This window comes from Neopsephotus bourkii, unplaced genomic scaffold (genome assembly GCF_033783945.1).
Source record: "Neopsephotus bourkii isolate Nb327-2 ecotype Australia unplaced genomic scaffold, CSIRO-AGI_Nbou_v1 NB_1641, whole genome shotgun sequence".
Lineage (NCBI taxonomy): Eukaryota > Metazoa > Chordata > Aves > Psittaciformes > Psittacidae > Neopsephotus > Neopsephotus bourkii.
The window spans coordinates 26,781-52,696 of NW_026902116.1; the positions used below are offsets into that span (position 1 = coordinate 26,781).

The following is a 25,916-nucleotide window of genomic DNA, read 5'->3' on the forward strand; positions in this document are numbered from 1 at the left end:
CTTAAATGCAAAAATGATGCTAATTCTCCTCACAAAAACCTTTTTGTTTTGTTTTTTTTTTTTTTAATGTCAAAAGAGGGACCAAGGAGGATTAAGGACCTTGCAGAAAAAATGGACTTCCTTTCTGAAGGCCAGATTGATTTGTACCAACCCTGATAAGAATTTAGTTTTCAATATTATCAATGATGTTTTTATACTCAAGTCTACAACTTTGAAGGAGCCAGTGATATACGGAGTCTTCACACCACAACTGTAAGTGTGGTACAGCTGTTTTCTGGATAAGTACTTTTAATCTCAGTTGATTACTATGATAAGTAATAATTATTCCTCTGGTTTTCTTCTGTTCTGAACTTTTAGGAATAACGTGGGGCTGTCTGCAGTGTGTGCATACAATCTGTCTACTGTAGAAGAGGTTTTCTTGAAAGGAAAATACATGCAGAGCGCTACAGTAGAACAGTCTCATACAAAGTGGGTACGATACAATGGGGAAATTCCTCATCCTCGACCTGGTGCGGTAAGTTTATATAATTTTGAATCTGATAACAAAAAATGAAAAAGAGACTTTTTTTTTATAATGCTTAGGACTAAAAATACTGGTAAATATTAGGTAGCTGGCCTGGATACTTCTTGTTTTAAAGGCTTTGTAGAAAAAACACTGAAGTGATTTATTTTGAACTTTATTTCTGGAAATCAAGAGTGGGGTTTTTAAATCTGCAGTGAAGTTACTTGCTGATTGCATTTTCATGATTTTGTTACTGATTTTCTAGTGGCAAAATAGATGTCATTATACACTAGCCAACATCAAGTATTTTTTAGGTCAGTTGAACAGAAGTACAGCAAACATTGTATTGTCTCAGTGAGTTCAGCAAGTTTATCCAGTACAGTGCATTACCTGCAAACCAACATGTTCATAGTGCTGGGTCTCTTTCACATTTCTCTTAATTTCTTACATTCCCTGCGGTTGCTACTATTGAATGAGGTGACAGTTAAAGTAGTTAAGAAGCAGGAGATTCTAAAATGTATTTTGGGCCCAAATAAAAATGTAGTCCAAACCTCAGGGATTTGTACATCACAGAAGCCTAAGTGCTACAAGACCTGAGGACCGTCCTCAGTAGAATGAGTATAATATAAATGTATGTTTACTGGCCAGAATAATGCAGAAAAGAAAACGTGTGTAGCTGCTGTTAATTGTCTCTCTTTTGACAAGTAAATGGTGTAATTTGGTTGTTGCTCTTTTTTGGTTTGTTCCCCTCACTAGTGCATAAACAATGAAGCTAGAGCATCAAACTATATGAGTTCTCTGAATTTGCCAGACAAAACATTGCAGTTTGTTAAAGATCATCCCCTAATGGATGACTCAGTGACTCCAATGGGAGACAGACCTCGACTAGTAAAACGAGATGTGAAGTACACCCAGATTGTAGTAGACAGAGTCAGAGCACTCAATGGCTCCATATATGATGTTATGTTCATCAGTACAGGTGGGTTCTGCAAAACACTTTTTTTCAATGATGTACTGATTCATTAGGCTGAAGTATGTTCAAGGGAAACTCTTTGAGTTTCCATATTTCCAGTGCTTTTACGGCAGTTGGTGCTTTCGTTAAAAAGGGCGATGGTGAGTGGAGAATCTTGCATGCTTTGGGAAAGCAATGCAGGAAAAAACCTGCAAAACTGCAATGAGTGCAGCAAAAATACATTTAAGATAATCTCAAAGTGGTCATTCTTTGTTCCAAAATGTTATTTCTTGCTCAGAGGTCCTTATGTTGACAAATTTAAGGATTGCCATTTTCACACATTGTGTGAAATCATCAGCTGAACACCAAGCAGATTGAGTCAATTTACAGCAGTTGTGCAATTTTTTCTCTGGCTTTTTATTTTAAGGATCTTAAATATTTTACTTTGTCGTTTCAGATCGAGGAGCCCTGCACAAAGCTATCAGCTATGAAAATGGAATGCATATTATTGAAGAAACACAACTTTTCCCCAAATTTGAGCCAGTCCAAACTCTCTTGCTTTCATCTAAAAAAGTAAGTGCTATAATCATCACATCATTCCTCTCATTTTGGTCTTCCTCAAAACTTTTTAGTACCACCTCATAACCTCGTTGTGACAAAAAAAGTCTGTCACTGTGCACAGAGACGAAGGCTGCATCTGTAACTCCTTGCACTGCAGCAATATTATGTATTGCCTGCTGCATTTCAGTGTCTTTGGTAGGTGCAAACTTCTAAAAGTATGTAGAAATGGGGAATGTGGAGGTTGGGGTACACGTATAGGGAGGGGTCTTCACTGTGATTTCATGTGCAGAAGCTGAAAGTTGTGTTTTAAGGTACCAGTTTTCAGGTTAGGACCTCTGTAAAAATCCTGACCCCTTGTGGCCACTGAAAATCTGTGAGGAAAAATCCTTTGGGAGGGCTTAGCAGAGGAGTAGTGTATCTTTCTGAGGAAAAAGACCTAAGATGATCAAGCAGTCTCGTTTATTAGAGAGACTCATAGCTGTGTAACCCAAATCTTGCAGGCTCCTGCACACTAGCTGTATCATTAGAGCAGTCACGTTAGTGCAGTGGGGGGTGAGGACCTCTGGTGAGGTCCTGTCCAGCAGGCACCAGCTGCAGCTCCAGCCTGGGGGTACCAGCCTTGCCACAGGCTCCAAACCCTACCTATTAATCAGTTGCTTGGTTTAATGCTGGGTTTGTGAGAGTGGGAGGGTAATCACTCTGTGTACTTTTTACATGAGTTACACTTCTGGCCGTAGTTACTCCAACCAACAGATCCATGAATGTGTATGGAATTACCACCTAAAGCAGTGGCTTATAGTATCACATCCCTCAAACTGGTGAAATTTTGGGGTTTCTTAATCTTAAGGAAAGAATAACTCTTGAAATGTCTTGTAGTAATGCTGGTATTCAGTAGCTACCTGGTGATCAACAAAAACTCTGCAGCTAGGCATTTAGCAGTACTGCCAAGATATCTTAGAAACAGCTTTTATTTTTGTGTGGTACTTAATAAAAATTTCAGTGCTTGTAGATTCTCTAAAGATAATCATATTTTTTATGAATGATGCATCACACGAGCAACTTACATATATATACAGTATGTGTGTATATATATGTATAAAATGTTTGCTGATGTCTTCTATTTTATCTGCAAAGAAAGCTTTAAATGCCTTACTTTGACAGGAAGTTTCGGCATTTGCTTTATGATAGAAGATAATGATAACAAGATAATTTCAGCAATGAGGAGTGGAGATTGGGTCAAGTATGAGTCATGGAAGATGCATAGTTGTGTTACCACCCAAGCAGGGATTACTTCTGCTCCCCAGCATGAAAACGCAAGTTTCTACCTCCCTGGACATCACAGTAGCAATCACAGTCAGTTGCTACTGAAGCCATTTGTCAAGCTGGTATTGCAGTATGCATAGTGGCCATAATGAGGATTAATCACAGGAGGTTAATAGTTGCTACCTTAGACCTCTCTGGAGTCAGTCCTTTCTGAACACAATACTGCAGTAGTCTTCAGGCCCTTCCCATGATACTTCTACCTTGTTTGGAGAGTAGTGGGCAGTGTCAGATGAGCCTACAGTACATCCTCCTAACTCCTATTTTACTGAAAGATGTGTCTTGATTTTAGAACATGAAATTTCAGGATGAAGGACTGCATTTGAGTGTATGTCTCTTGAGGCTGATTGTCTGTCAGAGTCCATCTTCAAGTAATGTAAGCAGATTCTCTTGATACAGTTTCGACTTGCATTGTCCAGTGTCAAAGAGTTTCCTTGAAAGCTGTCTGCACACTTTATGAGATGGATCCAACCTGATTTGTGCTTGGTCTTGTAGCTTACCCTAGGGAATGCTGCTAGCCAGAATGCATCATTTGTTAGCTTGATTTTTAAAACACTTCCTCGTGACCACTGCATCGAAGAGACTAACCGGTCCTGAATTCTCATGGCAAAACCTCCTTACCTCCTTAATGAAAGAATGACAGTGAGCCCCAAACATTAAGTTCATTCCTGAGATGCCCTGTTAGTTGAGGCTGTTTCGTATGTCAAGACCAGAAGTCTGCACCACGAAATGAGGTTTTCAAAGAATGTTTCTTTACTGGAATCTCTTGGACGTCTGCCCGTCACTTTGTGACCATATTCCTCTTGCCACAGTCACTGCAGACACAATCCCCAAGTACATTTCTACATACTGAGATCTGTATGGTTGCAATACAGGAAAAGCTACTCAGTGCTTGGATCTGGCTCATTTGCCATGACAACTGCGGTAGGGTGCTGATAAATCCACTCGGTATTCTGCTCAGGATGAAGGCAACCCACTGCCAAAGTGGGGTGTGCTGTTCAGCTTTGTATTCATAGCCTCTCAAAATGACTAGAGGGTTGGACACTGGTGGTTTTGGGTTGCAGCGCAGGCTCCTTTCTTAGGGCTTTGCATAATAATATGTAAATTCACGGTGTACCTTTTGCTATCAGTTTCCCTGAGCTTTGGAACAGATGAGTGAAATAAGGAAGCTGCCTGCTTTTTACGAAAAGGATGTTCAGGATAAGAGTGGTCTTGTCTTGTCATGCTCAGGGTAATAATTGTTTGGGTTCCCCAGCAGCAGAAACAGCTGTTCTGTTTATATCCCCCTTTTTCTTTTCCACCTTTTCCAGTGCTATTTCCTTTGAATACTGTCCAGTGTTTCTCCATGAGTCCCAAGTAGGTAGCTGCATCTGACTCTTGTAAGGCTGCTACCAATGCGGCTGCAGAGACCCAACTGGCAGAAGAGCCGAGGGCAGTGGTGCTGCTTTGGTTAACAGGAGCAGGAGCAGGTCCTGCATACAGCAGGCCTTGCCTGTTCAGGCTTCCATGTGCCTGCTTCAGCCCTGTCATCAGCACAGACTTGCCTTGCCTTACAGGAGGATTGTCAGTTCATTTGTGTTTCTGGAAAAACTCTTGTCATGAAGCCATGGTTAGACCATTCTGATAAACTATATCTGTTTCAGGTTTTTGTTGTTTTGTCTCTTTGCACTTCCAGCCTAGCTGAATATTTTCCTAAACTTCCTTTCTAAGGTAATAAAAATGTTTGTTCTGCTCCTGTTCCAGTTTTTACAAATATGGCTGTTATATATGCAACTCCTTAAATTGTTTCATGGGTTGGTTTGTTTGGCTTTGAGGAAATGACTGGCTGTGTTTGTTTTTGTGCTTTGGTTTTTTTAGGGCAGAAGATACCTCTATGCTGGTTCTAATTCTGGTGTAGTTCAGTCTCCAGTTGCATTCTGTGACAAGTACACCACTTGTGTTGACTGTGTTTTAGCAAGGGATCCTTACTGTGCTTGGAAACCCTATGAAGCTTCCTGTGTTGATATTTTTAAAGAAAATGAAATTGAAAGGTAATCGTAGCCTTTTATTACTTTACAGTTAGAATCAGTATTGCATCAGCCTCGCCCGTTATTGTTAGTGCCATTTTTTAAGCCAGGTGTTTTCAGATACAGGCTTTCTCTTATCTGTCTACATCTGCTTGCGCTGTTTAGATAAAATGAATCTTGCTTAGGGCAAGAGGATGGGCAGGCTGTAGGAAACAAGATTTGAAATTGTAATACTTGAACTTCCTTTTACAGGAGCTGGATTCAGAACATAGGTGGAGATGCATCATCTTGTTCTGGTGAGTAGGTCTTCGAAGAGCTCTTTCACGCCTCTAGGTGAAGTAGTGACAGTTGCGTTTCGATTGTCTTTTTCGTGATTATCGGAACATTCATTTATATTTTAATAGTATGATACTGTACTTTTGAATATTTGAGCACCTGTACAGCCTGCATGTTGTCTTAAAATGTCTGTGTTTGTATGCATTTCAGTGTGCAGTGCACAAACCGCTGAAATGAACGGGGGCACCTCAACAGCGACTTGTCAATGAAAGCAGTATTTGCCATTCTAGTGCAGAGGCCTGTCTCTGTGATACAGCATTTGACATTCTACTGTGAGACTGGATAAGTGCTTGGTTATTGTGTCTGGATCAGAGTAAATGGTCCCCCAAAAAGCTGGTTTTCTGGTGAGAGGGAAGGGTGACTCAGAACATGATACAGAGCAGCTGAAGTACCCTTTGTAGTGATTTAATAGAAGCAACCACAGGTCCTTTCTTTGCAATATGTGCTGCTGCCACCAGATGAAGGAGATCTTAAAGAGTAGTGTTACAGGAGATTTTTACTGCAGTAAAAAAAAAACTCTGAGGAGTTTGATTTACTCTATTTTTATTTCTAATTCAAGCAAAGCATGGACCACTGTGAGAGTTTTGGTTGTTAGTTTTTCGTTAATTTATGGTGTTGCACTGTGGGTGTGCCGTAAGTGCTGGTATTTTTTTAGAAGAGAGTTCAAGTTGAGTAACAGCACTTTGTTCAGTTCCTTCTTGGATATTTTGTAGCTGCTGATTTATTTAAAGTGCACTAATTGCATATAAAGTGATACCAAATTCAGCACCTTGTCTCAAACAATGACTCCTCTCAGATGCACACACAGTTGCGGATCAACAACACGTCATCCTTATTTGGAAGTGGAGGCTGTCTTAGAGTTTGAGGTGTCCTATCTCCTACTCTGTCTTGATGTCTCGCACGCAATTGTAGCTTGGTATTTTGCTAAGGTCTTTGCATGCTGTCATCTTGGTCTTGTGAGGTAATCTGAATCTTTACATTTCTGTTAAGACTATAGCGCAGTCTTGTGAAATTACACAGATTAGAACAAACGGGAATCATTGCTGATACTCTGCACATTTATTTTGATGTTCCAGATAAAGTAAGCGAGAATTCCCTACAGCATACATTCAAGCATGGGAGCACAGCAGAACTCAAGTGTTCTCAAAAGTCCAATCTGGCACAGGTAGTTTGGAAGTTCAGAGATGATGTGCTGAGAGTGGAGAGTCCCAAGTACCGTCTGCTGGAAAAGGCACTGCTCATCTTCAATTTATCAGAAGGAGACAGCGGTGTTTACCAGTGTTTGTCAGAAGAAAAAGTGAAGAATAAGAAATTTTCTCAAGTGCTGGCTAAGCATGTCTTGGAACTGAAAAAGATCCAGCATACCACGGTGGGCCCCACCGCGGCAGCTGCGCCAACAGAAGGTAATAGTGATGTGCCGAAAGTGTCAGCTGTATCAACTGAGGGGTCAACTGCTCACACTTTGACTACTCATATGGTACCAGTAACAACAGCAAGGATAGTAACAAAGCCCCTTGGCTCTGTTCTAACAAGTGCACCCTCCAACACAGAGCTCTTCAATTCCATTCCTGATGTGGTCCCAGAAAAGACAATGTTCCTCAAGTCAAATGATAATTTCCTGTTGATGTTCCTCTTCCTCTTCTTTTTTATTCTGTTCTTGTGCCTGCTCTCCTACAACTGCTACAAAGGGTACTTGCCAGGGCAGTGCTTGAAATTCCGCTCCATCTTGCTGCTTGGTAAGAAGAAAAAGTCAGATTTTTCTGACTGTGAGCAAAGCGTGAAGGAGACACTGGTGGAGCAAGGCAGCGTCAGCCACCAGAGCGGGGAGCAGCCAAAGCCAGCGCACGACACTGGCTATGAAACTGAGCCTGACTGTGGGAACGGCCAGCTGCAGGCTGGGGATTTGCAGGCATCCCGAGAGGCCAAGGACAAGCCCTTCGATGTCAAGTGTGAGCTCAAGTATGCTGACTCGGACGCAGATGGGGACTGAAGGACCCAATTGTCTGATTGAGTGGTGAAAGTCGGCTGTGGTCCCGTGGCTAGCTATTTGAGCACAGAGAGCACGGGTGTGACCGCTGAGCCATAGTGGGGATTACATGCTTATGCTGTACAGCAAGCCAATTAGCATTCAGATCTCGCCAGTTTAGAGAAGTAGTGTCCTTGTCTGCAGACCATAGCATCTTGTGTTGTACTGTCCTATGCTTTTTTTTTTAAATGGCCAGTTTCAGATCACCATTTGTTTGTTCCAAGTTTTACCCCCAAAGAGCACTTTGCTCTCGTGAACGGTTATTTGCTTGTTCTTCAGCCCTCTTCTTCCAATAGGATAAAAGTAATTTTCTAATTCAGTTGGCTTTAAAAAGTACTTCAGTCTACGCATATTTTTCGCTGACATTACAAAGACCTAGTTTCATTTTAATTCCAAATTGGAAATTAAGTTTAGTTTATCAGATTGGTAAATTATAGACTTTGTCCAGATTGGGACATTTTTTTTTTTCTCTTTGCTTCTAGTGATTACTTTTAGTTTTATGCTTTATGTTTTGACACACTAGGTCTCTTTAGTTGTTTAAAGTTAATTTTTTTAACTGCTTTTTAAGTATCTGAGATTTTAAGGAATAATGGGGATAGCATTGCCTTGATTTGTGTAAGACTCAGGGATAATCTTGTTTAAAGGCTTTTTTCTTCACTGCTTTCTAGCAGTTTAGGTACAACAGTATCAGTACAAAACATCGACTAAGTGGGGGGAGGGAGGAAGTAATAGGTTTAGGAATGCTCTTTTCTTATATTTTTCCCCCTCCCCCCCCCTCCCCCCTTCCCCCCCGCCAGGAGGCTGGACACAATCGTATTCTGTTTTCTGTACAAGACTGAATTTCTTTGATTTTTTTTTTTTCTTCTTGGCTTTATTTTATTTTGGGTTTTTTTTCTTATGAAACAGTGCAGGCAAGCAGATATCAGTTAGCAGTGATGCAGAGAGAGGTTTTTGCACAGTGGAAGCAGAGCTGGAATCAAGAAGAATTAACTACAATAATTCAGCTAGTGACTCACTGGAATGGACTGTTAGGATACAGCCTGATGAGAAAACATTGCCGATTCTTTTCTTTTTTCAGATTCAGAAATAACTTGGCTTCTTTTTGTGACAAATCTTTGCAGCGTCACCCTTTCTGGATGACACCTTCCCAATCTCCTGTGCAACTGGAGACTGAAACTGGAGCTGCTGAAAACAATCAGTTTGAACTCTTTATGTGAATCATGCCTGCAGTCGTGAAAGTGTGCATTTGTTCTCAGCCTGGTTCACAGCAGCACTGTTTGTCTGTAAAAGCATTTTGTGCGGTACAGTCTTGAAGAATTGTTCCTCTCACTGCATCTTTCTGTAAATGTTGCTAGAAGTAGAATACATTTTAACAGTAAAGAGTATGCCTGGGCTGCTTTCCTATGTTGAACTTTCATGCGAATATAATTTAGACCATCTTAGTGTAAACAGTTTATATTTTGTAAGATTCAGTTTGGTTTTATTTTTCTATTTTTAATTATGTACATATAACAGAATAAATATTAAAATAAATTGTATTATACCTTGACTTTTATGAAACTTGACATAGTGACACTACTTTCCATATTGCAAACACTGATGCTCCTTGTGGTTTCCTTTAAGGAGGGAACAGTAGTTACAAATGTTTCAGTTTGGAGCAGATTCTCTTCTCAGCTTTAATTGAATGGATTATAACCCAGGGCAGGGTGGAAGGATGCAAAAATAAATGTGGGTGAAGGAAGAAAGCACTCTTCTCTAGGGGCTTCGGGATGCTTCCTTTTACTATTCTTCTTAAATTCATTTGTGTCTCTGCATTATTTCTTCAGTATGATGTATTTCTTACAATTTCTTTCCTTAGTGTACCCTCTTTTTTCTTTTCTGTCCTCTTCTGTCACACAGCCTCATCTCCTATACCTTTCCCTCCTACTGGTACCTCCTTTTTGTCCTGTGTTGGGAGTGACTCATCTCCTTCACCCACCAGTACCCAGCCTGATGTTTGGTCTAGCACAGACTCTGTAAAGATCATGTTGTTGCCACCTTTCTTAAGTGACCAGGCACAGCATGTTAGTGTCCGGGGACCCTTTCGCCTCTTCTGCCAAGCCACAGGTAAGTTGGAGGATCCCTGTCTAAACCAGCATTTTCTGCATTAAAGGTTTAGATATATTGTCATATACTGTGTATGGTTTGCTTTTTGGATGTTGGAGGGGGGGAATAGGGAGAAGCAAAGAAAAAAGACCGTTTCAGCATATATTATCAATATGCTGTTACTGAGAATCTGGCACTGTGAATGCTGTGAAATGCAGGCTCTTATTTAGCAGCCTACTGTAGTATATTAATAGGCAATTAATTTTAATGGACTCACTTGTATGCTTTGAAGGAGTTCACTGAATTATGTTTGCATATGGATGATTAGCAGGTAAATATTCACTATTGGTATGTATGCTGTTTAAAAATACACTTCTGTTGGATTTGTATTTAGTGTATGTTTCTGGTCTAGATCAGTTACTCTTTCTTCAGCCTTATTTCAAGTGGTAAAGTACTTGGAGTAATGACAACTTCCATTTTATGAAGACTATATTATCTGAAGTTCACAGGAGAGGGGCAAAGCTCTTTTCTGTATAGAAATTCAACATTTGTCTTTTAAGTTTTTGTTTTCATAGTGGTTGCCTGTTCAAGCTAAGTGAGATTTAATGGACTAGTTTTAGGATGTAATCTTATTCCTGAAGAGACTGTAGGTAGAAATTTATTTTTAAAAGTAGCATTGTTTTGTATTGTGTGTTAATGTTACACAGAATCAGATCAAAAGTATAAATTATTTTTAGAGTAGGTCTTAACAAAGGCATGATTTGTATTGCCATGGATAAAAAGAACAACAGTAGGATGCAGGTTATTTCACAGAATAGAAACACAGAATCATTTAGGTTGGAAAAGACCTTTCAGCAATAATCTGTTCACTCTTTTGATGGACAATTCAGACACTTTTTGTTGTCCACCATGAAAAAAATTGTAATAATAGCACAAAGGATTTAAACAGTGATCATGCCGAATATCTGGAATTTATTCTAAAATTGCTTTTTTCATCCAGTGATGTCCATTTTAACATGATATCTGTGCTGCTTTAAAAAGTTGGTGGTAATTGTAATTTGCCTTCGTAGTGAACTTAAGCAATAAGGAGTCAGCTTGTGGAATTTACTTCTGAGGAGGTATGGACGAAGACTGGAAGAAACGGGAATCGGGCACCCAAGAGGTGCAGGGATGGCAGAGGCAGGGGCAAGAAGAGCCAGCAGCGGAGGCATTTCTGACCACTCTCAGAGAGTGGGAAAGGACTGGGCTTTGTGTTATGAGTGAGGGGCTGACTCCGTTTGGGAAATAAGACATTTGGCTACTACATCACACCCTTGCCCAGAGCTGCAGCTTTATTCTGATCATTTAAAACAAACAACCACTAAAAAACACCCAACCAAACAAAGCCCAACAAAACAAAAATATCCAACAAACAGGCAAACGAACAAGCAACAACGAATGCAAACCAGCAGCTCACCTGACTGATGCAGACCTTTTGCATCTTTCTGGGACCTGCACGTGAGGATGTATAAAATTATCCTGGATGGGGTGGCTTAGCAAATACTTCTGCTAAGAAGCCCTCTGCTTGGATTTACTTGCATTCCTTTAGAGCCTGTTGATATTTCTTTATATAAACATAACTGTAATGGAACTTCATTTCACTCAGATATGCATACAAGGTAAAATGTGTTTGCAAGGAGCAGAAGGGTTAAACAAGACTGGCAGAGTGTTAAATGTTGTACCTGGTCTTCTGTGTAAATGATAGGTACCAGCAAGTGTATGATGCAAGTACAGATTGCCACATCATCCAGTCAAAAAACTGAGGTTTATTTTCAGTCAAGTTTCTAACATTTTTATGAGAATTGCTGAATCTTTTTTTTCCTTTTTAATTGTACATGTCGGTTTCAAGTTGTCTGGAAACTGAGCAGGAGTTCTCTTACTCGTCTGTTACTCATCCCACATGTTTTAACCTGAAAGCTGCCTAAGGATAATACTTTACAAGCTTGTAATAGTCTCATTTCAACAGCATTAAGTGGATACAGCACAAAGAGCCACATGCACACTTATTTTTTTCTGGGAATTTTTTTCAGGAATGGAATACTCCTGGCTTTCCTGAAAAGGAGGGAACATAGCTCCCTTCACAAACTGCCCCCCAGATTCTCTCTGCCCTTCTGAAGAGTCTCACATCTACACATTTCTCCAAAGGCGTGTGCTAGAAACACACTGCTAAGCCTTAGGACTCATATCTGCTTTCTCCAACACTGTAGAACTTTAGACCCTTTAAAGGCATCTGAGGCAGGCTGCAAATAAATTGAACTAAATACTACACCATTTGTTGCTAGGTAGCGGCAGTGAGTTGGTGCTGTATATACCTGCTGTATAATTTCTCTGGTGTGCTCTGTTGAATTCAGGTACAGTTGAAACAGGCTTTTTCCTAGCAGTTTTGGGTCCACTTAAATATGTTTTACTGACACCTCACCCAGCTGTATAGTAGTATTTCTTGACCTTAACTTCACAGACAAGTGATGAAGTACTAGAATATCCTGAGTGTGCCAAGCAACAATTTAAATACATTTATAATCAGAAATAGTGCAAAATGTTATGCTTTATTTGTATTTTTAGCCTCATATTCAGAAGCTCTCAGGCATCCAAGATTTGGATGGTGTCAAGAAGTCTAATCTCCTTTAGCTCCTCTGAAGCTGGAATTTTTCCATAATGGTTTCTTAACTTTTCAGTCTCATTAAAATAACCCTGGGAGTGTGAACCCCGGGTAAACATTCTGCAAACTCAGCAACAGACTTTAAAGGAGTTATTGTTTCATGGAGATATTGAGATGAGTATCTGGTAACTCCTGCATACGGTGCCTGTTCCCCATGGCCATAGTATTTTAAAGGGAGTGCAAGACAGCTTCCCACATCCACACGGGAAAAGATCCGTAACTGATAAGAATGAGACTCACAAGTGATTCACTGCAGTTTTTCTGTCTTTGGTGAAGCTTGAAGTTGCACTGAAAGGCGGGGGGGGGGAAATACGGTGCCCTTCAGCAAGTGCTGCTGCAGACTGGATAAAGTTCTAGACAAAGCCCATCTAGAGTGAGTCCAGATCAGATCTTGCGAACCTGTTGGCCAAGGGTTGGCTGTACTGTTGTCATGCAGTGCTGTGCAGCGTGGGTCTGGGCAACGGGGCTCAATCCCTGTGCCCCGGGGTGTGCCCAGTCTGCCCCAGAAGGAGGATCAGCAGCTCATGTCAGAGGCTGACCTGCCCATGGAAATGAATAAATCTCTCCTCTGGAAGTGGCTCTCTAAATCATCTTGGGGTGAGGCTTCCTAGATCGATCGCATTGCCTGTGGTGCACTGGGGTGGTCTGATTGGCTGACCTGGCACAAAGCATTCAGAACTCTGGAGAGGTGTGGAGGTGCACAGCACCCAGAGCAGAGTGAGCCTGTGGAGGAAGGGGCTTTGTGCTGGACAGCAGCGTGTTTTTCTAAGACTAAAAATTCCAGCTCTTTAGTTACAGCGTGGCGGTACCTTAAAATGGAGTTTACTTCAGTTGCCACTTTGTTCTGCTCTCACAAGAACACAAATACCAAGCAGCAGTTTCCCACAGACACACTTCTGTTTCGGAACCCGTTGCAGTTTTCCAGTGTTGGGGCTTCTTTGTTGTTGTTTGGTTTTTTTGATTTTTTTTTTGTTTGTTTTTTGTTTTGGAACTGCTGTATCAAATATTCCCCAGAACATCTCTTCATGTGTTCATCAGTGTTTGTTAGCAGTTGACAGATGTATCATTAGTTTTTGATACATGAAAATGGTTTAACTGGTAGCTTAGAAAGGCCCTGCATTTCCCAGAACAATTAAACCTTCTGCACAAACACTTTAAAACTTCCTATTTGGTTAAGTGTGCAGTGTACCTATATTTATGTGGCGATGCTTTGTTGAAACAATAGCCTTGAGTTTGATCTCTGTGGTTACTTAGTGATCTGTGGTTGGTTTGTCTTTATCCTCATCCGGGAATGCTAAGTCTGTACCTTTTAAACAGTCCTGTATCCCGCTTTATGGATTACATTCTCCTCAGACCTTTGGTGTTCTATCGCATGCTGTCTGTGTATGACTCGGTTTCAGCATCTTTGGCTACAGTAATCTCACAGCAGTGGTCAGGTTTTAATTCTGTACTTTTGTACCACTTCTGTCAGTGACGGGCTGAATATTTGTCACGTAAACGCATTTCAGAGTAAAACCATTCCTTTGTGCAGATCTCTGTCATGCTACCTGGTTTTTATTTTTTGAGATGCATCTAGAATATGCATCCTCTAAAAGATGCATCTCAAATAATGAATCTCAAAAGGTGAAAAGTTAAGTTTGTTTAATATATTAACAGGGGCTTAGAAGTTGTGACATAAAATTATAAAATGATATAAATATTGCAGACCATTCTTACGTAATACACAGACATTAGAAGTATCTTTCTTGTTACTTTAGACCGCAGTATCTCAGTGCTTCAGTTATCTTACTAAGACATTGGTGCTTTTCTTTACAGTCACCAGGGTCTGCTGTGGCCCTCTTACATGCAAAACTGGCAGCATTAAACACCTTTGTGTTGGTGTTACCAGGGCTCTGATGGCTTTCTCCACTGGAGACTTCTGTAGCACAACTGGAAGTTAATGTCTGTGGGGACTACAGGATGCATCCTAAAATTCTGTCATAACAGCAGATTTTGGGTAATTTCTGTGGAAATTTCTCTTGCTGTGCACTTTCACCTGTAAAGGTTGGAGTCAGGCAAAGAAATACTTGGAAAGGAACACACACCCCTCTTTTAATCTTTTCTTGTAAGGACTAGAATAAGCTCAGTTGGGGGAACCTCCCCTTGTTTCACTTACATTTGTAAATGCTTAAAACACAACGAAACATTACAATATCTTTCTCCCCGTGAGGAAAGTGTGTCCAGTTAGGAGTTGGAGTTGTGGTCTGCAAGTATTACCGGTGTGTGGTGTGCTTAAAACATTCCAAACTGCACTGCGTGCTGTAACATATTCCCCCCCCGTACCAGTAGGTGAGTGTTCTTGCACACTCATTGGTAGATTCTATCCACAGCATCATGTGTCAGCAGAGGTTTTAGGTAAATTAAGCCCACCACATAGTTTTAAAAGGGCTTAATTGGTATCTGCAGTTTCAACAAGCCATCCTTATAAGAAAATAATTTGTCAGAAAGCCTCTTGAGACTGAGGAATACACCAGGTACCACCATGGAGGGGTACCTCTGTGAAGCAGCAGCTCTGCTCCTTAGCTGATCAACTTAGCTCTTCAGCTTACTTTTGGAATTGGGTGCTGCATGGGCCGTTTGCAGTGATGACCTGATTTGGTCACAAAACAGGCACTGCTCACCATTTCAATTTAATACACATGTGATTATGGGGGGAGAGCAAGAAAAAACGTACTGCAGAATCCGTGGCAGCTTCTATGGTTTGATTATGTATATATAAAAGGAGAAGTTTGCTTCACAATGAAGGCTTGGAGGTGCAGATGTAATTTCTAATGACTTTTGGCTTGTGTCTTGTTTCAGGAGAGATTCACTTTGGTGTGTTGTCTGCTTCTGTGTACCATTTGCTTACAAGACCTTTACCTGACCTCCCAGCTAAGTCTTTCTTCTTTAGAAATGCAACATAAATAGTTAAAACTGTTTTTCTCCTTACTTATACACAGGTATTCAGTGATGTCTCAGCCAGTACTGCCTAATGAAATGTGGTGGAGTTGGCTGGGTGTCAGTCTCTGGAGCATAACCACAACTCTGTGTGCTCTTCCTCAGAACTTCTTGTTACCCAAGCAGCCCAGTTGCAAACCACCTACCTGTACACTTAATTTTGTCTTCCTGGAGATAGCTACAACCTATAGGCTTGTGATAAGTAATCCCTCTGTGTGATGGCTGATAAAACTGGGTACTGATTTGGAACAGAGCTGTCTCCTCTTTTTTAACTGCTTCAGCAGCAGGTGCTTACCAGCGTGTTGTGGTTTAAGCCCAGCCGGTAACTCAGAACCGCGCAGCTGCTCGCTCACTCCCCCCACTTCTTCCTCCTCCCTCTCCTGGAGGCATGGGGAGGAGCATTGAAAGAATGTAGCTCCCATGGGTTGAGGCAAGAACAGTCCAGTAACTAAGGTATAACACAAACCACTGCTGCTACCACCAATAATAATAATGATAAGGGAAATAACAAGGGAAGAGAACAGAACCGCTCACCGCACAGCGACTGATACCCAGCCCAACCCGAACAGTGATCTAACCCTTCCGGGTAACTTCCCCAGTTTATATACCAGACATGACGTGCTGTGGCATGGAATACTTCTTTGGCTAGTTTGGGTCAGGTGTCCTGTCTCTGCTTCCTCCTGGCTTCTCCTCTTCCCTGGCAGAGCACGAGACTCACAAAGTCCTTGGTCAGACTAAACATTACTGAGCAGCATCTAAAAACATCGGTGTTATCAGCGCTGTTCCCAGGCTGAAAGTCAAAACCACAGCACTGCACCAGCTACTGAGAAGGAGAAAAATGACTGCTGCTGCTGAACCCAGGACACAGAGGTGCTTCAACATGTCATTGTTCCCTCTGTGGAGATGAAAATCTTATTTCCAGTTCTTCTTCACCTAGATCTGTCTGGTGAACAATGGAGTAAAAGCCATAGCTTGTGCACTCTGGAGAGCAGCAGTGATTTCTAGAGAGCATGTTACTCCCCCAAATATGTTCTTAAATTCTGCAAATGGCATAGTAGGTGTGTTAGCTGATACGAGAGATGAAAATCAGTGAGCAAGCTCAAACTGGAACCTGATGTTTTTTCTGCCGGTCCTAATTCTAGATGCTAGTGCTTTGTTTAACTGTTCTGTAAAGACAATTATATGGGTTCATGCTGCAAACCCTTTTTTGGGCCTTGGGCCCACTCGGAGAATATATGAATAAATGCTGTTCATCACTGGGAGCATAGACAATTATGGATCACATTTTCATCTCACAGCCAGGAGCTATTTTCCCAACCTCCTTTTGCATTGCACCCTGAGAAGGCAGATGTGGTGTCCTACCTTCATCTCCATGCACTGTGCCTCACCTCCTCTGGTGACAGGCAGCTTCCCCCAGCTTCTGTGATTCACAGGAAACACTTCCTGCTTTTAATCTGCCTTGATAAGGCCACATCAGCTTGTGGTGGTGTTACACCAATGGGTTAGTAACTGACAAAAGCACCAGGTTTTTGAAGGAGCATGTCATCGTGGATTCCTCAGTATGAAATATTTGGTGCTTGAAGTAATATTCTTAGTTATCATTTCAGAGAGGTCTGTTTTCCTGGGATTTTCCTTTTTCATTGCTGTCAACCTATTCCTAGTTTGTTTTTTAAGAAGTATTGCCCCTATTTAAGAGAACCAAACCAGCCAACCGCAAAACCCCCAGTGATGAGATGCAGCCTACCAACCTTGTACACTGTCTTCAGAAAACTGCAGTGATGCTTGTCTAATTTAAAAACTCTTTCCTTCTTTCCCTCCCCACTTTTCCAATCTGTTTCCCTCCTGATGGCTTCATGTACTATTTATTATTCTGCTAGCATGTCAGCAGCAGTAGCTGACTCCTACAACTTAAGAAACTGTGACCAGCATTAAATACAACTGTCAGCCCTCTGTGGAGTAGTGCTGGTGGCTGTTTTCAGTGTTAATGATTGACTGACCTTCTGTGCCAACTCTGATCTCTGATTTAAAATGATCTTTATGCACCCAGATTATAGTGTCTGTTTAAAATTTAATCCCTGCTCTGGATGACAGCTTTCCTGTATGACTGGTTTTCTGACATCTCGGATGTTTAGTTCAGTAGCATTTGGTACGAGCCAAAGCTGCAAGTTAAGACAGCAAGCATTAAATCCAGACCTCCCCTTTTTAAGATTATTTTTTATCTGCTGCACGTTTTGAGCTTTGGAAGGGGTTTTGGTGTGTACTGGGGGAATGAACCTAAACTTCCTGTCACTGGGGATAGCCTCTGGTAGCAGTTCTTTGTCTAGATCGGAGGCATTCGTGTGGACATCTTGTTGCCCTGCCAGGATTCCTCTGTGGGATACCTGCCGGTTATCTTCACTGGATTTCAGTTCGCTGTCAGGTTTCAGAGATTAGTTTTGCTGGGGAAAGCTTTAAGAGGTTTAGGCTTGCTGACAGCTCCTGCTTTTTTTCACCCAACTTACCTCCTCCTATCTTGAAGTGTTTCTCTGAATAATTTATAGGGAAGCCTTGTTTTAATGTCACCCTCCAAGAAGTATGTTGGTAATGAGGTAAAACTATGCTAAGCCAACAGCAATGGGGACAGCACTTCTGAGTGTTTCATGGTACAGCTTCATTGGGTGGCTCTTGAAATGCCTATACAGTTCTGCAAGTCGCAGCATACAGCAGGAGCTGCCTTAGCCAGTACTCCTTCTTGCACATACCCCTCCCCCAACCCCCCCCCCCCCCCGCTTATGTCAGTGATCACTACTTAATCCATAATCTCTTGCTTTCAAATTAGTACCTCCAAGCTTTCTTGCAAGCCATATGTCTATTAGGATTCGATGCATACATGGCAAATGCTTAATTTGGCACAGTTGATCAGGGCGGCCCAGCATGCTGCTCTGAATCTGTGGCTGTTCCCTTAAAATTCTTTGTATCTGGTGTTACTTATTATTTTAACCTTAAGATCAAGTTTGCAGCAACAATTCGGTGAATGCAGTTAAGACTGTGGATAAAAGTTTACAAGCAGCTGCAGTGGTTCAGGTTTCTAATGCTGTCTATGGCTGCTGAGGTTTCTTCTTGTGGAAAATCTTGTGGCAGAATAATCTGGGTACTAAATGCATGGTTTGTGCAAACCTGCCTGACCTGACGTAGGTCAGAGAGCCTATTTTGCAAGCAGAAACTACCCATACGGTACCTGGGCAGTGCCATTTCACTCCAAGTGCTGAAAGCAGAGGTAGAGAAAATGAAATCTGTCCAGAAAAGCAGCAAACACTTTCACAGACACTGGAAATCACAAAGGGCTCATGCAGAGAAGAGGGGTAGTTCAGACAATGCATCAAGCCTTTTTCCTTTTTGTTTGGTAACTGTTAACCTTTCTCCTTCTAAAATTGTTGATGTGCAAGTTGATAATTAATACTGTATTTCTGAGATTGAAGCAATGCTTTCAAAACTGTTTATAGTATCTTTCACTGTTGCTTAAACATAGCTATGTACATATCTGAACGGATGTGCTGTTTCTCTGCTTGAATGTACTGTTTTAATCAGATGACCTTTTTCAATCTTTCAAGCATTCTTAAAATGGATGGCAAAGTAAGTAGATCATAAATTTTATATTCTGAAGTTTGCACTAGACACATAATTAATTGGTACTACAGCAAGGGCAGCAAATGTGGAGTATATGTTCGTATTTACTCCTTAATCTTAAAAAGAATACTTCCCTATTACAGCAGAGTCTGAATTTATCCCTCTGGAGTTGTAGGAAATACTTGCATTTAACAGCTGTGATTCAGAGCTTTTGCAGATAAAGCTCTATTGCCTAAATAATGTTTCTATTGCCTAATCCTGAAGAGGAAGTTGAAGTAGAGAAAGTAACAGCACAGTGCCTGAAACCAGAAATATGATCAGTAAAACCCCTGACTAATGCTTGAACTTCGATTTTGTTGTTGACTGACTTGTATCATATGTTAGATGGGGATGAGTGTATCTGTGGGGATTTCCACATAGAAAAGATAGGGAGGGTAAAATTGCTCAATTCTTAAGTGGCTGACCTGAAGCAACACAGCTTGCAGAATTCTCCACATTGGGAAATGGTTGGATTTTAGTCCTTTAGTGAAATGTGTGTCTAAGCACAGCCTTTGACAGATTTCTGGAACAACTCTGATCATTAGCACCAGCAAACAGCGCAGCTTCTCTGATGTGAACACTTGAAGGCAGCTTAGGAAGAGTCCTGCACAGAACATGCCCCTTCCTCACATGGTCCCAAAACAGCGTTTTTTCAAGTTGGTGGATTTAGGTAAAGGTCCTGTTCCCATGTCTCATGCAAATAAAGCTTGTGAGTTTACAGCTTTACTCAAGCACCTGGCTTTTAGCTTTGCAGTGCTAGAGTAGTAACTCTCTGAGCTTGGAAAAGCTCATCCCTGTGGCTTGTGCCATATGTGGCATTCCCTCTTTTTACTGATCTTCACTGTTGTGAAGTTGGTCTTAACTTCTCCAAGCCAGCTTGCCCTCTGCAAATACTATTGCTTCATTTTATTTCTGCATGAATGCCGTGACAGATTGTGGCAACTTTTAGAAATTATAATCCAGACTGTTTTTTGAATGTAGGTTTCTGCTCTTCAAGACCTTTTTGTTGTTGTTTTCTTTCTGCTGTGCCTGTATTTATTTACTATTCTGCTTTGTCCAAACTACAACTTCACCACTTTTTTACTGAAATTTGTCCTTGGTTCCAGACTTCCTGTGATTTTTACATGTAACCTATCTACTCTTAATTGTAGAACAAGCACAGTCACCCGTAGACCACTGTATTTTCATAATGAGTGTGTGCCAGGCTGTTTTCAGTTCAGCATATGCTTGCCATCTCCACTTTGTCGGCACTGTTGCCAGTCCCTCTTGAGATTCTGCCATTTCCCTCCCTCTCCTTCAGAGATAAACTCTACCAGGCTTTCACTTGATGAGGTTCTCTGTCATTCAGCCTTACTATCACTACTAACTTATGTCTCCATATTTGTAGTATATTAGTTTTATTTCCAAATGACTTAAGAATTTAACACGATATCCTGAGAAAGTGCCAGATGCAAAGAATACTTCTTTAACATCTAAATTTACTTAGATCTCAGGGCACTAACCTAGAATCAGATCATCTAGAGAAAAATGCCACATCAGTTTGCAATCTGAAATGCTCACAGTAGAAGCTGACCTAATAGGTTACCTGTTCTGTCAAGACATACTTGCAAAAATAGTTCGTTGTTTTTTTTTTTTTTATGCCAGATTTCTCTTTACATCTTCTCTTGCTAAGGGTAGGCTGGAGGGAGAAACAGGCATGTTTTACATACCGGAATCACTTCGAAGTTCTAAGCTTGGCTCAGAGGTCTCCTTTCAAAGGAGAAGGCCTAGATACTGCCAAATACACTTCAGCCAGCCTTGCTGGTTTTCTGGGAGCAGCTGTTCTGTCCTCTGGGCTACTGTCAGTCTCTGACTTACTCAGATTCAGTCCTCACAGGTTAAAACGAATAACAGCAACAAAGATAAAAGATTGGATTGCTCTTTGTTGTTGATCCAAGCTTCTTCCAAGTTCTGTCTTGCCTAATTGCCTACTGTGACTAATGGTCCTGTGCTTCTTCCAATTCTGCTTCTTTCATTATTAGTTCCAGCATCTTTGACACGCTGAGTTCCTGAACTTTTTCCCCTCCTGGCCTTTAGTTCAGATTTTGCAAGGCATGTCTCAGATGCTTTGTACCAGAAGCTAGCTTGATCAGCACTAGGTTATGTGGCCTAGCTCCAAAGGAAATCGTACAGGCAGGTAGATGCTGCTGCTGTTCATCATCAGCATTTATCATGTTTGTGGAGCACATTCCCCCTCATGGGAATCCAGATGGAATTTATAGACATGAATTCATTTAAAACTTGGGCTTTAACATAAATTACCAAGGCTAGCTCCACTTTATCCCAATTTACTTTAGAATTTCAGCTGAAGAAGCCTATGAAGTATTACAATCAGCTATCCTTTTGAGTCTAATTTTGAGGTCTTGTGGTTTTGTTTTCTTTTCAAAGACTTGTATTTTCTTACAAAATATGCTGACATTTTTACAGGTCCGGATGGTTCCTATTTTGTCTGGAAGAAGAATGGACAGAAGATGAAGGCGTGCGTCACTGAGCAATCTCATATGCTGTTTGATGGCAGAGTGCATGTCCTGAGTTGGGTGAAAGATTCAGTATCAGAAAATACAGAATATAAATGTTCATTTGTCTCAGAAGCTGGGAATACAACATCAGAAGTGCTCATCACAGTAGAAGATAAAGGTAGGCTGGTTTCGAATGTAATGTTTGGCCTGGCCCTGGCATGAACAGAGCTCTGTAATTTTCACCCATAAAACCTGTGTATCTGAAGATGGTAACTCTTACTTAATATGCCTGCTTTAATTGTTTATGAAAAGGTTTTAGAGCCACCGAAGTTCCTTGTACAAAGGACTGACCTGCCCATTAACAGTTACATTCTAGAAATGAAACTGCTAAACTAATGGACACAAATTAGAAGACAGATTATATTTTTTTTTTTTTAAACTAGAGTGTTAAAAACAGGCACTCTGGGGAGAAAGCAGAAAAACTCTTTGATGCCAAGGAAGTCAGATGGCAAAGAGAAACCCCCAAATTGCAACCCAGGATGTTAAAAAACTCACATTATCAGCAAACCACGTGCAGTTGGGTGAGGTCAGTTCCTACTGCTTGCTTTGGACACTACCAAGGCAGGAGGTCAGAGCTAACTTCAGCAGCTCTGCAAAATCTTCAGGTATCCACAACTGACCAGTGCAACTCCAGCAACATTAGCAACTAGCTTTTGAGAACTTATCCAGGCCTGAAGGAGGTCTGAACAGTGTTTAGAAAGAGAGCAGGAGTGATGAAGTTGGCAGGGTAGGGTGAAGCTAAAAATAATTAGCTGGTTAGTGAACATGAACTTGTCAGGAACGGCTCAACTCTTCTTTTTTCAGTGATGGAGAAAAGCAGTAGGAGTTACACAGTTGTCTCGCCATCACTCCAGTTACTTTGAAGTCTGTCTTGGTAGCAGAATGAAGGTCATCTCAATGAAACAACTGTAAATGTAAAGCAGAGGGAGGCTTTCAGTGTGCTCCAGAAGTACTGTATATTGATGCTTGTGTCCTGAAGGATAAACAGAAAATACTACATCTGTGTATGTTGCTACCCGTGTTACATTCTGCAAGGAAAACTGGCAGATAGAATCTGAATTAGAATTTTACCAAGATGCAGCAAACAGCCCTTAAGTCCTCAGTGGATTAAAGAATAACTACATAACATTACCAAAAAAATTAAGAAACTACAAACTGCACATGGACAGCTGAATCACATCATTCTTCTCCCCAGGTGTGGTATGATCTTACTGCAGCATTCCTGAGCTGCTTAGATGGGTCTAAACCCTAGCTTGCAGGTTGTAGTTTTTAGATATTTTGGATTACAGGTTAAAGGCACTGAATCTGTTTACTCTGGAGGCTATAAAGTTTGCTGCAGAGGGGAAAAGCCATGACCATTTCTACAGACCTTACTTCCAAATATCATGAGAAGAGGTAGAACAAAATGAAGGACAAAATGGTGGCTTCCGTTCCTTCTTTCCCAATCCTCCACAGGAAGTATTACAACTGAACAGATACCATCCACTTATTTCATCCCCATGTACAATTCTCAGATAGTGCTGGTCAGGATGGATGGACCAAAGAATTCCATACCTGGAGAAGTGCCATCAGTGAACATGACAAGATGATGCGAAGCTGGAGAAAAACATGGGTAAGAATTTCCAGAAATTTCCTACAGTGCTTTCTACATGGCACACTACAGTCCCAATTTTATAGATAGTTTATGATGCTTCTATGTATTTATGTAACAGTGATCAGTGTTCCTGTATGTGTCATCATTCTTGACCCTCTCAGCAGTAAAGTTTGCTTGATTTGTGACATCTATTACAGTTATGACAGCTTGCTCCTTCAGTCTACTAACCAGTCATTTATCCTTATCCTGCCTGAAACAGTTAAGTCTGTGTATATGGAAATAGTAGATTAATTTCAGCACATCTGTACACTAACTGGATTGCAGAGACTACTGGACTTCATAAACAGTACTGTCCATCAACACTGGCCTTCCTTTAACGAACAATAGTCCAGAGCTAGCTTCTAATATTTTTCACCAGCAGTTAGAACAGATCATAAACTGATAATCAAAAGATTACTTCTGATCCCTTCTGTTTGCTGCAGGTGGAACAGTTAGTACAGGCAACCCTTAAACCCTATGTTAACTTTCAAAGCAGTATTAACACATCATTCTGAACTTCTTTCTTCTTCAGGAGAGCTGCAACAAGAAAAACAGCCTCTAATGCACAAAGGAACAAACAGGCTAGAAGGAGAAATGCATGCAAGTTAAGCACAGCCAGCACTCTTAATATCACAGCTTTCAAAGACTTACTTTGTAATGCTGGTATTAAAATGGCTATTCAGGAAGATCACCTGAAGCTTGAGGTTCAAGAGGGTATCTTTACTGCACCAAAGAATAACTAAGTTATGTGCCAGAAGAGGTGCCACTCTCTCATGCTGGAACTATCTTTGGTTTTCTAAAGCCAGTTATTTCAGGTTAATGAAGAACAAAAGTGATCGCAGTAAAAGCTGTGCTGCTGAAACAATATAATATGAGGTATGGCTTCTGTTTTGAGTTCATTAAGCAAGCCAGTTAATTTTGGGCTTGAGGATCTTGGCAGATGATTTACAGATTAATAATAAGATGTGGATCACCTTTATTTAAAGGCACTTTAACTTGGCTACTTGCTTTCTTTTAACATGTTTACCCTTATGCTCTTTTACCAGTCTTTTGAAGAGCATTCTTTTCAGATGTCAGCAAGTTAATTTGTTCTAACACATTTCTTCTGGTAATAAAGTTTCTGTACCAAATAAAGAAGTTCTGACTAATGCTTGAAATATAGAAATTACAGAGCACCCAAATTAAAAATGCTGAATGAATACTAAGACTATTCCTAGTGAACAACTGCAGAATGAAAATGTGAGGGCCTACTTAATCCACAGTGGAACTGTTTTCCTGCACTGCTGTTTGATGTTCTGTCCTTCTGCATCTAATAAAGAAATGTCTAAGGCATTATTCAAGTTTTCTGTCTTGTCATCTCCTCAGTGGTTTTCAGCAATCTGGAAACAAGTAAAATGCCATCTAAGAATCACTATAGCTGGAGCCCATGGAGACAGCTGCTCCTAGCAATAGCAGAAAGCATTATATTTCTCCCTAGACTATCCTATAACAGGCAAGATTTAACTTAGGTTGTTTCCCACAATGAAGAAAACATTTTCCTCAGTTTAAGACTTTAACTGAATGATACCCTCTACCCACAATATCAGACCACACACCAAACACATGCAGGGTGAAAATTTGTATACGTGAACCATTTTCACTATTTTTTACATTGGTAATCATAAATTGATGCAGACTTCTGACAGCACTCAGAGGGAATCTCTCCCCCACATTGTGTTTCTCTTCTGCCATCTTTTATGGCTCAGGGACAACTATAAAAGATTTTTCTTGCATTGTCCCTCCTTTTGTGTTCCACAGATTTCAAGCAGGCTAAAGTTTAGTTCATTGGTCCTAAGTGGGAAGGTAATGCTTTGTAAGATTGAGGTCAGAGTTTTAGATGAGTATGGCTGTATTCTGCCTTGTCTCTGCAGTGAAGTACTGCAAGCAGTAAAAATTTTGCTACGCTCTAAAAGCAAGAAATAACTCTGTGTGATTTTGAATTTCCGAAGTAATTTTTCATGCTCTTCTACAGGAAGAGAACAGGAAATACAAAAAGAAAGAAAAAGGAAAAATGAGCTGTTAACGTGAATAGGCCACCATTCCATGCAGTGACTTAGTTGTTTCAATGTTTTAGATGTGTATCAAAGTGGTACGAGTAAATCACAACTTACCTCTGGATCAACAGCTGCTGGCCAAAACCATCTTTCATCACTGGGATGTTTCACTCTCAATTTCCATTTAAAATTAGAAGAAACTAATACAAAAAGATCATCATCATAACCAGTGATCAGCTGTGCACTGCAGCTTAAGGGTGACTTCCCTTGCTATCATTCCTCCCCAAACCTGACATTTCAAGTATCATTAAATGCCCATCAGAAGATTTCAATTAAGTCACAACCATACTTTATAGAATCAATATATTGTAACAGATTTAATACAACTTACATTCTACAAAATGGTTTGAACTTCAAAATTATTCAAAGTTTTTATGCCACTTCTAACTTCACAAGGCAGCTACTTTCCAAATTATTGCACTACACATGTTCCATATGTGAAGAACTTACTTAGACACACTTCAGAGCTGCTGGCAGCAGCACATGGCATCTCTATCATCTTTCTGAACAACTGCCAAGTTACAG

At 40.7% G+C, this 25,916-nt stretch overlaps 1 protein-coding gene across 8 annotated transcripts in view; it reads left to right on the top strand.

Moving 5' to 3' along the window:
* The window catches only part of SEMA4D (semaphorin 4D), a 35,363-nt gene extending 10,732 nt beyond the window's left edge, over positions 1 to 24,631 (top strand). The window contains exons 8-18 of one of the 8 annotated variants that reach the window (XM_061374652.1): positions 77 to 252; positions 358 to 514; positions 1,259 to 1,481; positions 1,912 to 2,027; positions 5,193 to 5,365; positions 5,594 to 5,637; positions 6,754 to 7,080; positions 9,603 to 9,809; positions 21,574 to 21,783; positions 23,121 to 23,277; positions 23,831 to 24,631. In XM_061374652.1, the coding sequence (XP_061230636.1) occupies positions 77 to 252; positions 358 to 514; positions 1,259 to 1,481; positions 1,912 to 2,027; positions 5,193 to 5,365; positions 5,594 to 5,637; positions 6,754 to 7,080; positions 9,603 to 9,809; positions 21,574 to 21,783; positions 23,121 to 23,254 (1,767 nt within the window). In that variant the 3' untranslated portion in view covers positions 23,255 to 23,277; positions 23,831 to 24,631. Of the gene's footprint in view, positions 1 to 76; positions 253 to 357; positions 515 to 1,258; positions 1,482 to 1,911; positions 2,028 to 5,192; positions 5,366 to 5,593; positions 5,638 to 6,753; positions 8,253 to 9,602; positions 9,810 to 21,573; positions 21,784 to 23,120; positions 23,278 to 23,830 lie in introns of those variants that run through there. The other 7 variants (XM_061374653.1, XM_061374654.1, XM_061374655.1 and 4 more) reach the window with 7 other exon arrangements.
* Positions 24,632 to 25,916: the final 1,285 nt, after the last annotated feature.